Source organism: Pseudophryne corroboree, chromosome 8, assembly GCF_028390025.1.
Source record: "Pseudophryne corroboree isolate aPseCor3 chromosome 8, aPseCor3.hap2, whole genome shotgun sequence".
NCBI lineage: Eukaryota > Metazoa > Chordata > Amphibia > Anura > Myobatrachidae > Pseudophryne > Pseudophryne corroboree.
This window is the reverse complement of record NC_086451.1, coordinates 351,455,310-351,469,505: the sequence shown is the minus strand read 5'-3', so window position 1 is coordinate 351,469,505 and position 14,196 is coordinate 351,455,310. Positions and strand designations below refer to the sequence as shown.

Below are 14,196 nucleotides of genomic sequence, written 5' to 3'. Positions count from 1 at the left end.
GCGTCATGCTGAGGACTTGGCAGAAGCGGGGGAGGGCTTCTGTTCCTGGGAAGAGGCTGCCTGCTGCAGTCTTTTTCCCCTTCCTCTGCCCCGGGGCAGATATGAGTGGCCTTTTGCCCGCTTGCCCTTATGGGGACGAAAGGACTGAGCCTGAAAAGACGGTGTCTTTTTCTGCTGAGAGGTGACCTGGGGTAAAAAGGTGGATTTCCCAGCCGTTGCCGTGGCCACCAGGTCCGATAGACCGACCCCAAATAACTCCTCCCCTTTATACGGCAATACTTCCATATGCCGTTTGGAATCCGCATCACCTGACCACTGTCGCGTCCATAACCCTCTTCTGGCAGAAATGGACAGCGCACTTACTCTTGATGCCAGAGTGCAAATATCCCTCTGTGCATCTCGCATATATAGAAATGCATCCTTTAAATGCTCTATAGTCAATAATATACTGTCCCTGTCCAGGGTATCAATATTTTCAGTCAGGGAATCCGACCAAGCCACCCCAGCACTGCACATCCAGGCTGAGGCGATTGCTGGTCGCAGTATAATACCAGTATGTGTGTATATACTTTTTAGGATATTTTCCAGCTTCCTATCAGCTGGTTCCTTGAGGGCGGCCGTATCAGGAGACGGTAACGCCACTTGTTTTGATAAGCGTGTGAGCGCCTTATCTACCCTAGGGGGTGTTTCCCAACGCGCCCTAACCTCTGGCGGGAAAGGGTATAATGCCAATAATTTTTTAGAAATTAGCAGTTTTTTATCGGGGGAAACCCACGCTTCATCACACACCTCATTTAATTCATCTGATTCAGGAAAAACTACGGGTAGTTTTTTCACACCCCACATAATACCCTTTTTTGTGGTACTTGTAGTATCAGAAATGTTCAAAACCTCCTTCATTGCCGTGATCATGTAACGTGTGGCCCTACTGGAAAATACGTTTGTTTCCTCACCGTCGACACTGGAGTCAGTGTCCGTGTCTGTGTCGACCATCTGAGGTAACGGGCGCTTTAGAGCCCCTGACGGTGTTTGAGACGCCTGTACAGGTAATAACTGATTTGCCGGCTGTCTCATGTCGTCAACAGTCTTTTGTAAAGTGCTGACGCTATCACGTAATTCCTTCCATAAGACCATCCAGTCAGGTGTCGGCTCCCTAGGGGGTGACATCACTATTACAGGCAATTGCTCCGCCTCCATACCATTTTCCTCCTCATACATGTCGACACAACGTACCGACACACAGCACACACACAGGGAATGCTCTGATAGAGGACAGGACCCCACTAGCCCTTTGGGGAGACAGAGGGAGAGTTTGCCAGCACACACCAGAGCGCTATATATATATATATACAGGGCAGGGCCGGCTCTACCATTAGGCAGCTTTAGGCGGCTGCCTAGGGGCGCCAGCTCCTGGAGGGCGCCACTGAATTAATCTAGCAAAAAACTAAAGGATGTCTCTGTATGCGGCCTCCTCCTTTACACTGCGCTGGCTGCTGCGGCGGGTCTAATCAGGTGCATCTACCACTATAAGGTTGTACTACATAATGCCTCAGCGCTTCCTCTGTGCCGACATGAGTAACATCAAGTCATGTGAAGGCACATAAGTGGCAGATGTAACTATGGTTCCCAAGGGGTGCCCCCACGGCCGCTCCTCATAGCTCTGATGCACCACCTGCAGGGGGGTTGCAGGTTAAGGGGCACCAGGTTTAAGCTTTGCCTAGGGTGCATAGAGACCTTGCACCGGCCCTGATACAGGGATAACCTTATATAAGTGTTTTTCCCTTATATAGCTGCTGTATTGATTTATCTGCCAAATTAGTGCCCCCCCTCTCTTGTTTTACCCTGTTTCTGTAGTGCAGGACTGCAGGGGAGAGTCAGGGAGCTTCCCTCCAACGGAGCTGTGAGGGAAAATGGCGCCAGTGTGCTGAGGAGATAGGCTCCGCCCCCTTCTCGGCGGCCTTTCTCCCGCCTTTTTAAGGAAAAACTGGCAGGGGTTAAATGCATCCATATAGCCCAGGAGCTATATGTGATGTATTTTTTTGCCATCTAAGGTGTTTTTATTGCGTCTCAGGGCGCCCCCCCCCAGCGCCCTGCACCCTCAGTGACCGGAGTGTGAAGTGTGCTGAGAGCAATGGCGCACAGCTGCGGTGCTGTGCGCTACCTTATTGAAGACAGGACGTCTTCTGCCGCCGATTTCCCGGACCTCTTCTGTCTTCTGGCTCTGTAAGGGGGCCGGCGGCGCGGCTCTGGGACCCATCCATGGCTGGGCCTACGATCGTCCCTCTGGAGCTAATGTCCAGTAGCCTAAGAAGCCCAATCCACTCTGCACGCAGGTGAGTTCGCTTCTTCTCCCCTTAGTCCCTCGGTGCAGTGAACCTGTTGCCAGCAGGTCTCACTGAAAATAAAAAACCTATACTTAAACTTTTTCACTAAGCAGCTCAGGAGAGCCACCTAGTGTGCACCCTTCTCGTTCGGGCACAAAAATCTAACTGAGGCTTGGAGGGAGGTCATGGGGGGAGGAGCCAGTGCACACCAGGTAGTCCTAAAGCTTTTACTTTTGTGCCCAGTCTCCTGCGGAGCCGCTATTCCCCATGGTCCTTTCGGAGTTCCCAGCATCCACTAGGACGTCAGAGAAAGGTATTTGGGTGCAGAAAGGTATTGTGCAAGCACAAGTAGCACCAAGATCTTATACTATGCGTACAGAGCATGGAACGGAAGTAAGAAGAAATCGGGTGGATTTAAGATCTCAACCTAACCATAATGAAGACAACATGGCTGAAGAATACCCTTCATCTGACATGTATGATGATCCTCATAATGGTGAACAAATCACGATTCTAGAAAGGTCCAACATGGTCGATGAAACACAGACTGTGTATGAAAGACCCAAAAGGGAAATACGCAGACCTGAGAGACTCATTGAAACGTGTTAGATGATGTTCTTAATATGACGTTGTTAATTGTTGCATTGAAGCGTACAGGGCTTATCTTTAAAGAAAAGAGGATGTGATGTTAGTGTATTAGAATGCTTAATATTTGTAGACACTCCCTTACTAATCTGTGTAAGCCTGAATCTTCAGTGATGGTCCCTAGGACCAGGGGGATGCTGGGAAGTGGGTGGTCCAGTGTGCAGTGTGCCTGGAGTTGGAGGGAATAAACAGCACAGCAGTGAACTCACGTCTCTGTGTCCTGATGACTGGATTTACAAACGTATGAACAAAACACCCGCAGAGCTCCTATGTTCTTTCCAGTCGTGTGACCCTCCTCCCTAGCTCTGTCCACTCCAGCTCTCTCTGTCGCAGGTACATACTTGCAGGCTAGGTGATAGAAGTGTGCAGTCATCCGCACATTACAGTGCTGACTGCGGTGCTTATTGCGAACATGGATGTTAGGCAGGGACTATTCTGGCCAGTAGGTCACCGATCCTCACAGACTCTGCCTGCAGGGGTATCCTGCCATCTCTCCCCACAGAACCCGCCCAGCACCGACTCACTCCCTCCCCTGCACCTACACTCCCTCCCCTATGCCCACACTCTCTCCCCTGTGCCTACACTCTCTCCCCTGCGCCTACACTCCCTCCCCTGTGCCTACACTCTCTCCCCTGCGCCTACACTCCCTCCCCTGCGCCTACACTCCCTCCCCTATGCCTACACTCTCTCCCCTGCGCCTACACTCCCTCCCCTGTGCCTACACTCTCTCCCCTGCGCCTACACTCTCTCCCCTGCGCCTACACTCCCTCCCCTGTGCCTACACTCTCTCCCCTGCGCCTACACTCTCTCCCCTGCGCCTACACTCTCTCCCCTGCGCCTACACTCCCTCCCCTGTGCCTACACTCTCTCCCCTGTGCCTACACTCTCTCCCCTGCGCCTTCACTCCCTCCCCTATGCCCACACTCTCTCCCCTGTGCCTACACTCTCTCCCCTGCGCCTACACTCTCTCCCCTGCGCCTACACTCCCTCCCCTGTGCCTACACTCCCTCCCCTATGCCCACACTCTCTCCCCTATGCCCACACTCTCTCCCCTGTGCCTACACTCTCTCCCCTGCGCCTACACTCCCTCCCCTGTGCCTACACTCTCTCCCCTGTGCCTACACTCCCTCCCCTGCGCCTACACTCCCTCCCCTGTGCCTACACTCTCTCCCCTGTGCCTACACTCTCTCCCCTGCGCCTACACTCCCTCCCCTGTGCCTACACTCCCTCCCCTGTGCCTACACTCTCTCCCCTGCGCCTTCACTCTCTCCCCTGCGCCTTCACTCCCTCCCCTGTGCCTACACTCTCTCCCCTGTGCCTACACTCTCTCCCCTGCGCCTACACTCCCTCCCCTGTGCCTACACTCTCTCCCCTGCGCCTACACTCTCTCCCCTGCGCCTACACTCCCTCCCCTGTGCCTACACTCCCTCCCCTGCGCCTACACTCCCTCCCCTGCACCTACACTCCCTCCCCTATGCCCACACTCTCTCCCCTGTGCCTACACTCCCTCCCCTGCGCCTTCACTCCCTCCCCTGTGCCTACACTCTCTCCCCTGTGCCTACACTCTCTCCCCTATGCCCACACTCTCTCCCCTGTGCCTACACTCCCTCCCCTGTGCCTACACTCTCTCCCCTGCGCCTTCACTCTCTCCCCTGCGCCTTCACTCCCTCCCCTGTGCCTACACTCTCTCCCCTGTGCCTACACTCTCTCCCCTGCGCCTACACTCCCTCCCCTGCGCCTACACTCTCTCCCCTGCGCCTTCACTCCCTCCCCTGTGCCTACACTCTCTCCCCTGTGCCTACACTCTCTCCCCTGCGCCTACACTCCCTCCCCTGTGCCTACACTCCCTCCCCTGCGCCTACACTCCCTCCCCTGCACCTACACTCCCTCCCCTATGCCCACACTCTCTCCCCTGTGCCTACACTCCCTCCCCTGCGCCTACACTCCCTCCCCTGCACCTACACTCCCTCCCCTATGCCCACACTCTCTCCCCTGTGCCTACACTCCCTCCCCTGCGCCTTCACTCTCTCCCCTGTGCCTACACTCTCTCCCCTATGCCCACACTCTCTCCCCTGCGCCTACACTCTCTCCCCTGCGCCTACACTCTCTCCCCTGCGCCTTCACTCCCTCCCCTTCACCTCATCAGACCTGGCGCTCTATGCAGCAGCGTTCTATGGCTAATGGTAGAACCAGCCTTTGATACTGTATTGCTCTCTGAAAGCAGGGACATAGACATGGCTAATAAAGAATAAGAATATGTGATTGCATAGAAGCAGGTAATACAGAAAGGGACTTGCCTGGGCTGTGCAATGGTCAGTGTATAGACTGTGTAAACCAGGAATCTCAGGCATGGAACTTCCACTACACCAGACCCTCCAACATGACCCGCCCCACTAGGTACAAAATGCTCTGTTCCTGGTCTTCCCTCTTAATTAATGATTTCCATCACCTGTGTTGAACTAGTTAAATGATAAGAAAGCTGTTTCTTCACAGGTGATGGCAATAATAAATTCAGAGGGAAGTCCAGAAACAGAGCATTTTGTACCTAGTGGGGCGGGTCATGTTGGAGGGTATGCTACACCCATCATTATTATCCCCCCTCTCCAATTCCCTCCAACACCCACTTGATGCATTTACCATCACCAGCAACAACCTCCTGATTCTGTTCTGATAGAACACACTGCACCCACCACCTGTGACCAGATCATGCCCCGGCCAGAACGAGAACAGTTTTCCTGTAACCCCTTCCCTGCATGGCAGCACAGTCTGTAATAAAGCAGCACAGCATTCACTACAAACTGCTGCTCTCACCATCCATCACTCGTGCCTGTGCTGACATGCAGGATGTGAGAGGAGGGAAGGAGAGGTAACAGCTGCCAGACGATTAACCCGGCCACTATCCTATTATATTTTTACCACCACCGCCGTACTCACAAGTAACAGGCTCACAGCGGGTCACTCACTATCCACAGCACAGCTGCCTTGAACATCCCGCGGCTGCTGATGAATACAGGACACGCCTACTCTGAGCATACAACCAATAGGGATGCAGCTGTGCCAGGCAAGGTGGTTTGTGGGAGTTGTAGTTGGTTTAGTTTCTTCACTTAGTGTAGCCGCGGATGGCATCGCTGGGTGGTGCTCCTCCTCTGCCAGCGCCCCTGGTGAGTGCCATCCTGGCCAAAGCGTAGATACGCCCCTGCCCATGGCTCCTAGTGGACCGATCTATACCCCATGGTACTAAATGGACCCCAGTATCCTCTATGGACTACGAGAAAATGATTTACCAGTAGGTAATTAAAATCCTTTCTCTATCGTCCTAAGTGGATGCTGGGGTTCCTGAAAGGACCATGGGGAATAGCGGCTCCGCAGGAGACAGGGCACAAAAAAGTAAAGCTTTACTAGGTCAGGTGGTGTGCACTGGCTCCTCCCCCTATGACCCTCCTCCAGACTCCAGTTAGATTTTGTGCCCGAACGAGAAGGGTGCAATCTAGGTGGCTCTCCTAAAGAGCTGCTTAGAGAAAGTTTAGTTTAGGTTTTTTTTCTTTACAGTGAGTCCTGCTGGCAACAGGATCACTGCAACGTGGGACTTAGGGGGAAAGTAGTAAACTCACCTGCATGCAGAGTGGATTTGCTGCTTGGCTACTGGACACCATTAGCTCCAGAGGGATCGAACACAGGCCCAGCCGTGGAGTCCGGTCCCGGAGCCGCGCCGCCGACCCCCTTGCAGATGCTGAAGCGTGAAGAGGTCCGGAAACCGGCGGCTGAAGACTCCTCAGTCTTCATAAGGTAGCGCACAGCACTGCAGCTGTGCGCCATTTTCCTCTCAGCACACTTCACTGGGCAGTCACTGAGGGTGCAGAGCGCTGGGGGGGGGCGCCCTGGGAGGCAAATATAAACCTTATACAAGGCTAAAAATACCTCACATATAGCCCATAGGGGCTATATGGAGATATTTAACCCCTGCCTGACTGGAAAAATAGCGGGAGAAGAACCCGCCGAAAAAGGGGCGGGGCCTATCTCCTCAGCACACGGCGCCATTTTCTGTCACAGCTCCGCTGGTCAGAACGGCTCCCAGGTCTCTCCCCTGCACTGCACTACAGAAACAGGGTAAAACAGAGAGGGGGGGCACATTAATGGCTATATATATATATATTAAAGCAGCTATAAGGGAGCACTTAATATAAGGATATCCCTTGTATATATAGCGCTTTGTGGTGTGTGCTGGCAGACTCTCCCTCTGTCTCCCCAAAAGGGCTAGTGGGTCCTGTCTTCATTAGAGCATTCCCTGTGAGTTTGCGGTGTGTGTCGGTACGTGGTGTCGACATGTATGAGGACGATATTGGTGTGGAGGCGGAGCAATTGCCAAATATGCAGATGTCACCCCCCAGGGGGTCGACACCAGAATGGATGCCTTTATTTGTGGAATTACGTGATGGTTTATCTTCCCTTAAACAGTCAGTTGAGGACATGAGGCGGCCGGACAATCAATTAATGCCTGTCCAGGCGCCTCAAACACCGTCAGGGGCTGTAAAACGCCCTTTGCCTCAGTCGGTCGACACAGACCCAGACACGGGCACTGATTCCAGTGACGACGGTAGAAATTCAAACGTATTTTCCAGTAGGGCCACACGTTATATGATTTTGGCAATGAAGGAGACGTTACATTTAGCTGATACTACAGATACCGTAAAACAGGGTATTATGTATGGTGTGAAAAAACTACAAACAGTTTTTCCTGAATCAGAAGAATTAAATGACGTGTGTGATGGAGCGTGGGTTGCTCCTGATAAAAAGTTGATAATTTCAAAAAAGTTATTGGCATTATACCCTTTCCCGCCAGAGGTTAGGGCGCGCTGGGAAACACCCCCTAAGGTGGACAAGGCGCTCACACGCTTATCCAAACAAGTGGCGTTACCCTCTCCTGAGACGGCCGCACTTAAGGATCCATCAGATAGAAAGATGGAAGTTATTCAAAAGAATATATACACACATGCAGGTGTTATACTACGACCAGCTATAGCAACTGCCTGGATGTGCAGTGCTGGAGTAGTTTGGTCAGAATCCCTGATTGAAAATATTGATACCCTAGATAGGGACAATGTTTTACTGTCGTTAGAACAAATAAAGGATGCATTTATCTATATGCGTGATGCACAGAGGGATATCTGCACACTGGCATCTCGGGTGAGTGCTATGTCCATTTCAGCCAGAAGAGCCTTATGGACACGACAGTGGACAGGCGATGCGGATTCAAAACGTCACATGGAGGTTTTGCCGTATAAAGGGGAGGAGTTATTTGGAGTTGGTCTATCAGACTTGGTGGCCACGGCTACTGCCGGGAAATCCACTTTTTTACCTCAAGTCACTCCCCAACAGAGAAAGGCACCGACCTTTCAACCGCAGCCTTTTCGCTCCTACAAAAATAAGAGAGCAAAGGGCTTGTCGTACCTGCCACGAGGCAGAGGAAGAGGGAAGAGACACCAACAGGCAGCTCCTTCCCAGGAACAGAAGCCCTCCCCGGCTCCTGCAAAAACCTCAGCATGACGCTGGGGCCTCTCAAGCGGACTCGGGGACAGTGGGGGGCCGTCTCAAAAATTACAGCGCGCAGTGGGCTCACTCGCAGGTAGACCCCTGGATCCTGCAGATAATATCTCAGGGGTACAGGTTGGAATTAGAGACGGATCCTCCTCATCGTTTCCTGAAGTCTGCCTTACCAACCGTCTCTTCCGAAAGGGAGAGGGTGTTGGAAGCCATTCACAAGCTGTACGCTCAGCAGGTGATAGTCAAAGTACCCCTATTACAACAAGGAAAGGGGTATTATTCCACTCTATTTGTGGTACCGAAGCCGGATGGCTCGGTAAGGCCTATTCTAAATCTGAAGTCCTTGAACCTCTACATAAAAAAGTTCAAGTTCAAGATGGAGTCACTCAGAGCAGTGATAGCGAACCTGGAAGAAGGGGACTTTATGGTATCCTTGGACATCAAGGATGCGTTTCTACACGTTCCGATTTACCCCGCACACCAGGGGTACCTCAGGTTCATTGTTCAAAACTGTCACTATCAGTTTCAGACGCTGCCGTTCGGATTGTCCACGGCGCCTCGGGTCTTTACCAAGGTAATGGCCGAGATGATGATTCTTCTTCGAAGAAAAGGCGTATTAGTTATCCCATACTTGGACGATCTCCTAATAAGGGCAAGGTCCAGAGAACAGCTGGAGACAGCTTTAGCACTATCTCAAGAGGTGCTAAGACAACACGGGTGGATTCTGAATATTCCAAAATCCCATTTAATCCCGACAACTCGTCTGCTGTTCCTAGGAATGATTCTGGACACGGTTCAGAAAAAGGTTTTCCTTCCAGAGGAAAAAGCCAAGGAGTTATCCGATCTGGTCAGGAACCTCCTAAAACCAGGAAAAGTGTCAGTACATCAATGCACAAGAGTCCTGGGAAAAATGGTGGCTTCTTACGAAGCAATTCCATTCGGCAGATTCCATGCAAGAATATTCCAAAGGGATCTGTTGGACAAATGGTCAGGGTCGCATCTGCAGATGCACCTGCAAATAACCCTGTCACCAAAGACAAGGGTGTCACTTCTGTGGTGGTTGCAGAAGGCTCACCTATTAGAAGGCCGCAGATTCGGCATTCAGGATTGGATCCTGGTGACCACGGACGCCAGCCTGAGAGGCTGGGGAGCAGTCACACAAGGAAGAAACTTCCAGGGAGTATGGACGAGTCTGGAAAAGTCTCTTCACATAAACATTCTGGAACTAAGAGCAATCTACAATGCTCTAAGCCAGGCGGAACTTCTCCTGCAAGGAAAGCCGGTGTTGATTCAGTCGGACAACATCACGGCGGTCGCCCATGTAAACAGGCAGGGCGGCACAAGAAGCAGGAGTGCAATGGCAGAAGCTGCCAAGATTCTTCGCTGGGCGGAGAATCACGTGATAGCACTGTCAGCAGTGTTCATCCCGGGCGTGGACAACTGGGAAGCAGACTTCCTCAGCAGACACGATCTTCATCCGGGAGAGTGGGGTCTACATCCAGAAGTCTTCAACATGTTAATAGACCGTTGGGAAAGACCAATTGTAGACATGATGGCGTCTCGCCTCAACAAGAAACTGGACAAATATTGCGCCAGGTCAAGAGATCCACAGGCAATAGCTGTGGACGCACTGGTAACTCCTTGGGTGTACCAGTCAGTGTATGTGTTTCCTCCTCTGCCGCTCATACCAAAGGTATTGAAGATCATACGGCAAAGAAGAGTAAGAACAATACTAGTGGTTCCGGATTGGCCGAGAAGGACTTGGTATCCGGAACTTCAAGAGATGCTCACGGACGAACCGTGGCCTCTACCTCTGAGAAGGGACCTGCTACAGCAGGGTCCCTGTCTTTTTCAAGACTTACCGCGGCTGCGTTTGACGGCATGGCGGTTGAACGCCAGATCCTAAAAGGGAAAGGCATTCCAGAAGAAGTCATTCCTACCTTGATTAAGGCACGGAAGGAAGTCACCGTGAAACATTATCACCGCATTTGGCGAAAATATGTAGCGTGGTGCGAGGATCGGAGGGTTCCGACGGAGGAATTCCAACTGGGTCGTTTCCTACATTTCCTGCAATCAGGATTATCTATGGGTCTCAAATTGGGATCCATTAAGGTTCAAATTTCGGCCCTGTCAATATTCTTCCAAAAAGAATTGGCCTCTGTCCCTGAGGTCCAGACTTTTGTCAAGGGAGTACTGCATATACAGCCTCCTGTGGTGCCTCCGGTGGCACCGTGGGATCTAAATGTAGTTTTAGATTTCCTCAAATCCCATTGGTTTGAACCATTGAAAAAGGTGGATTTGAAATATCTCACATTGAAAGTGACTATGTTACTAGCCCTGGCCTCTGCCAGGAGAGTATCTGAATTGGCGGCTTTATCTTATAAAAGTCCTTATCTAATCTTCCATTCGGATAGGGCAGAACTGCGGACTCGTCCGCATTTTCTCCCTAAAGTGGTATCAGCATTTCATCTGAACCAACCTATTGTGGTGCCTGCGGCCACTAGCGACTTGGAGGACTCCAAGTTGTTGGACGTTGTCAGAGCCTTAAAAATATACATTGCAAGGACGGCTGGAGTCAGAAAATCTGACTCGCTGTTTATATTGTATGCACCCAACAAGTTGGGCGCACCTGCTTCTAAGCAGTCGATTGCTCGTTGGATTTGTAACACAATTCAACTTGCACATTCTGTGGCAGGCCTGCCACAGCCTAAAACTGTAAAAGCCCACTCCACAAGGAAGGTGGGCTCATCTTGGGCGGCTGCCCGAGGGGTCTCGGCATTACAACTCTGCCGAGCAGCTACGTGGTCGGGGGAGAACACGTTTGTAAAATTTTACAAATTTGATACCCTGGCAAAGGAGGACCTGGAGTTCTCTCATTCGGTGCTGCAGAGTCATCCGCACTCTCCCGCCCGTTTGGGAGCTTTGGTATAATCCCCATGGTCCTTTCAGGAACCCCAGCATCCACTTAGGACGATAGAGAAAATAAGAATTTACTTACCGATAATTCTATTTCTCGGAGTCCGTAGTGGATGCTGGGCGCCCATCCCAAGTGCGGATTATCTGCAATACTTGTACATAGTTATTGTTAACTAATTCGGGTTATTGTTAAGGAGCCATCTTTAAGAGGCCCTTTCTGTTGTCATACTGTTAACTGGGTTTAGATCACAAGTTGTACGGTGTGATTGGTGTGGCTGGTATGAGTCTTACCCGGGATTCAAAATGCCTCCCTTATTGTGTATGCTCGTCCGGGCACAGTACCTAACTGGAGTCTGGAGGAGGGTCATAGGGGGAGGAGCCAGTGCACACCACCTGACCTAGTAAAGCTTTACTTTTTTGTGCCCTGTCTCCTGCGGAGCCGCTATTCCCCATGGTCCTTTCAGGAACCCCAGCATCCACTACGGACTCCGAGAAATAGAATTATCGGTAAGTAAATTCTTATTATTTCATTTCTTAGGGTAGCTCACCTTGCTCTGCATCAAGGTATCCTCACTCAGGCAGGTGTCTACCAAAGAGATCAACAACAGTTCCACAAATAGAATATTGGTTTGGTTGCAGAAACATGCAGTTACCATTTATACACTGTAAGGAATAACTCAATGCATAACTGATTTAATAATTGGTGGTCTATGTATGAAGGTAACTATAGATTAAAGAATAGTCTAATTTCCACCCTTTCTTCTTCTATATTTCCCCATTTCTAGCAGTAATCTAGTATTAGACGTTTGGGAGCCATGGGGGTAATTCCAAGTTGATTGCAGCAGGAATTCTGTTAGCAGTTGGGCAAAACCATGGCCCTCATTCCGAGTTGATCACTCGCAAGGCGAATTTAGCAGTGTTACACACGCTAAGCCTACGCCTACTGGGAGTGTATCTTAGCTTCTTAAAATTGCGACCGATGTATTCGCAATATTGCGATTACAAACTACTTAGCAGTTTCAGAGTAGCTTCAGACTTACTCGGCATCTGCGTTCAGTTCAGTGCTTGTCGTTCCTGGTTTGACGTCATAAACACACCCAGCGTTCGCCCAGACACTCCCCCGTTTCTCCGGCCACTCCTGCGTTTTTTCCGGAAACGGTAGCGTTTTTATCCACACGCCCCGAAAACGCAGTGTTTCCGCCCAGTAACACCCATTTCCTGTCAATCACACTACGTTCGCCAGAGCGAAGAAAAAGCCGTGAGTAAAAATACTATCTTCATTGTAAAATTACTTGGCGCAGTCGCAGTGCAAATATTGCGCATGCGTACTAAGCGGAATTTCACTGCGATGCGAAGAAAATTACCGAGCGAACGACTCGGAATGAGGGCCAATGTGCACTGCAGGGGAGGCAGATATAATATGTGCAGAGAGAGATAGATTTGGGTGTGGTGTGTTCAATCTGCAATCTAAATTGCAATGTAAAAATAAAGCAGCCAGTATTTACCCTGCACAGAAACAAAATAACCCACCCAAATCTAACTCTCTCTGCAAATGTTATATCTGCCCCCCCCCTCCCCCCCCCCCCTGCAGTGCACATGGTTTTGCCCAACTGCTAAAAAATTTCCTGCTGCGATCAACTTGGAATTACCCCCCATGTCTACAGTGCAACCAAAAGGATAATCATTGACTTGAATCTTGAGTAACGTAAATTTTAGTACAAATACCCAATTATGCTCTACTACTTAAATCATTATGAAATATAAGAAATTTTTACCAACCAATGAACAAAGTAGAAGTAAGTATTAGGTGGGTCTTGTACAACCGTCCAAGTGCAATTCACATATTCCATATCATACCAGACACAGCTGAAATCTGTCACTGAAGTTGAGTTGTACCCTGTTAACCAACATGAACAATTAAAAATCAAGTTAAATCAGTTTAATACATCAATGTATATGAATCATATGTTTTATACAGCTAATTATTATTATTACTACTACTACTACGAATAATTTCCTATATAATAGCCCAGATCTGTGACTTTGTGCTTCATTTGCTAACGCTGGGCGGAGTCACAACACTGGGCGGAGTTAGTCAAATGAGTCACGGATCTGGGCAAATCTATAGGAGACTAGGAGCAGAAGCAGATGGTATGGGTATGGCACAGGCAGGGGTGCATACCTCCCAGCTTTCTTCAGGCAGACGGGTGCATACCTCCTAGCTTTCTTCAGGCAGAAGGAGGGTCACACGCGCGGCGAAAAGGGGGCGTGACCAACAACAGGGGGCGTGGCTTCACGGGAGCACCCGTGATCGCAAGCCATGCCCCATTTTCGTCAGTGAGGGGGCATGCCCAGCGCTCTGTGAGCTGTTGTCATGCCCCCAGGGGCGGATTATGGGTCGGGGGGGCCCAGGGCACTTGAGACAGGGGGGCCTATCTCATTGCTGTGCCTGCTGTGGGTTTGGGGGCATGGCCTAATCGCGGGACGTGTGGCCATGCCCCGTTATGCACATTCTGGGAATTGTTTTTTTTTTTTAAAAATGGGATTTTGGCCCCTCAGCTAGGGGTAAATCCAGAGGGGGTGGTCGCTCCTCCCTACACACCCGCACAGGCAGAAGAAAGCAGGGAGGCTGCTGCATCCCTGCAACACCACAGACCTGCCAACACGCAGCAGCGTGTGCTGACTGTAGCACAATGCTGTTGCTGGCAGGACGGGGGAGCTTCAGAGCTGGGACAGAGCTACTCCAACCGGGCGGCCCCCTAAAACTGTG

The 14,196-nt window shown here is 50.8% G+C and overlaps 1 protein-coding gene across 2 annotated transcripts in view; it reads right to left on the bottom strand.

Annotated features, from left to right (window-relative positions):
* Window positions 1–14,196, bottom strand: part of LOC134949111 (interleukin-13 receptor subunit alpha-1-like) — a 238,155-nt gene that overhangs the window by 83,549 nt on the left and 140,410 nt on the right. For both annotated transcript variants that reach the window (XM_063937501.1, XM_063937502.1), the window contains one exon: window positions 13,206–13,323. In XM_063937501.1, the coding sequence (XP_063793571.1) occupies window positions 13,206–13,323 (118 nt within the window). The remainder of the gene's footprint in view (window positions 1–13,205; window positions 13,324–14,196) is intronic.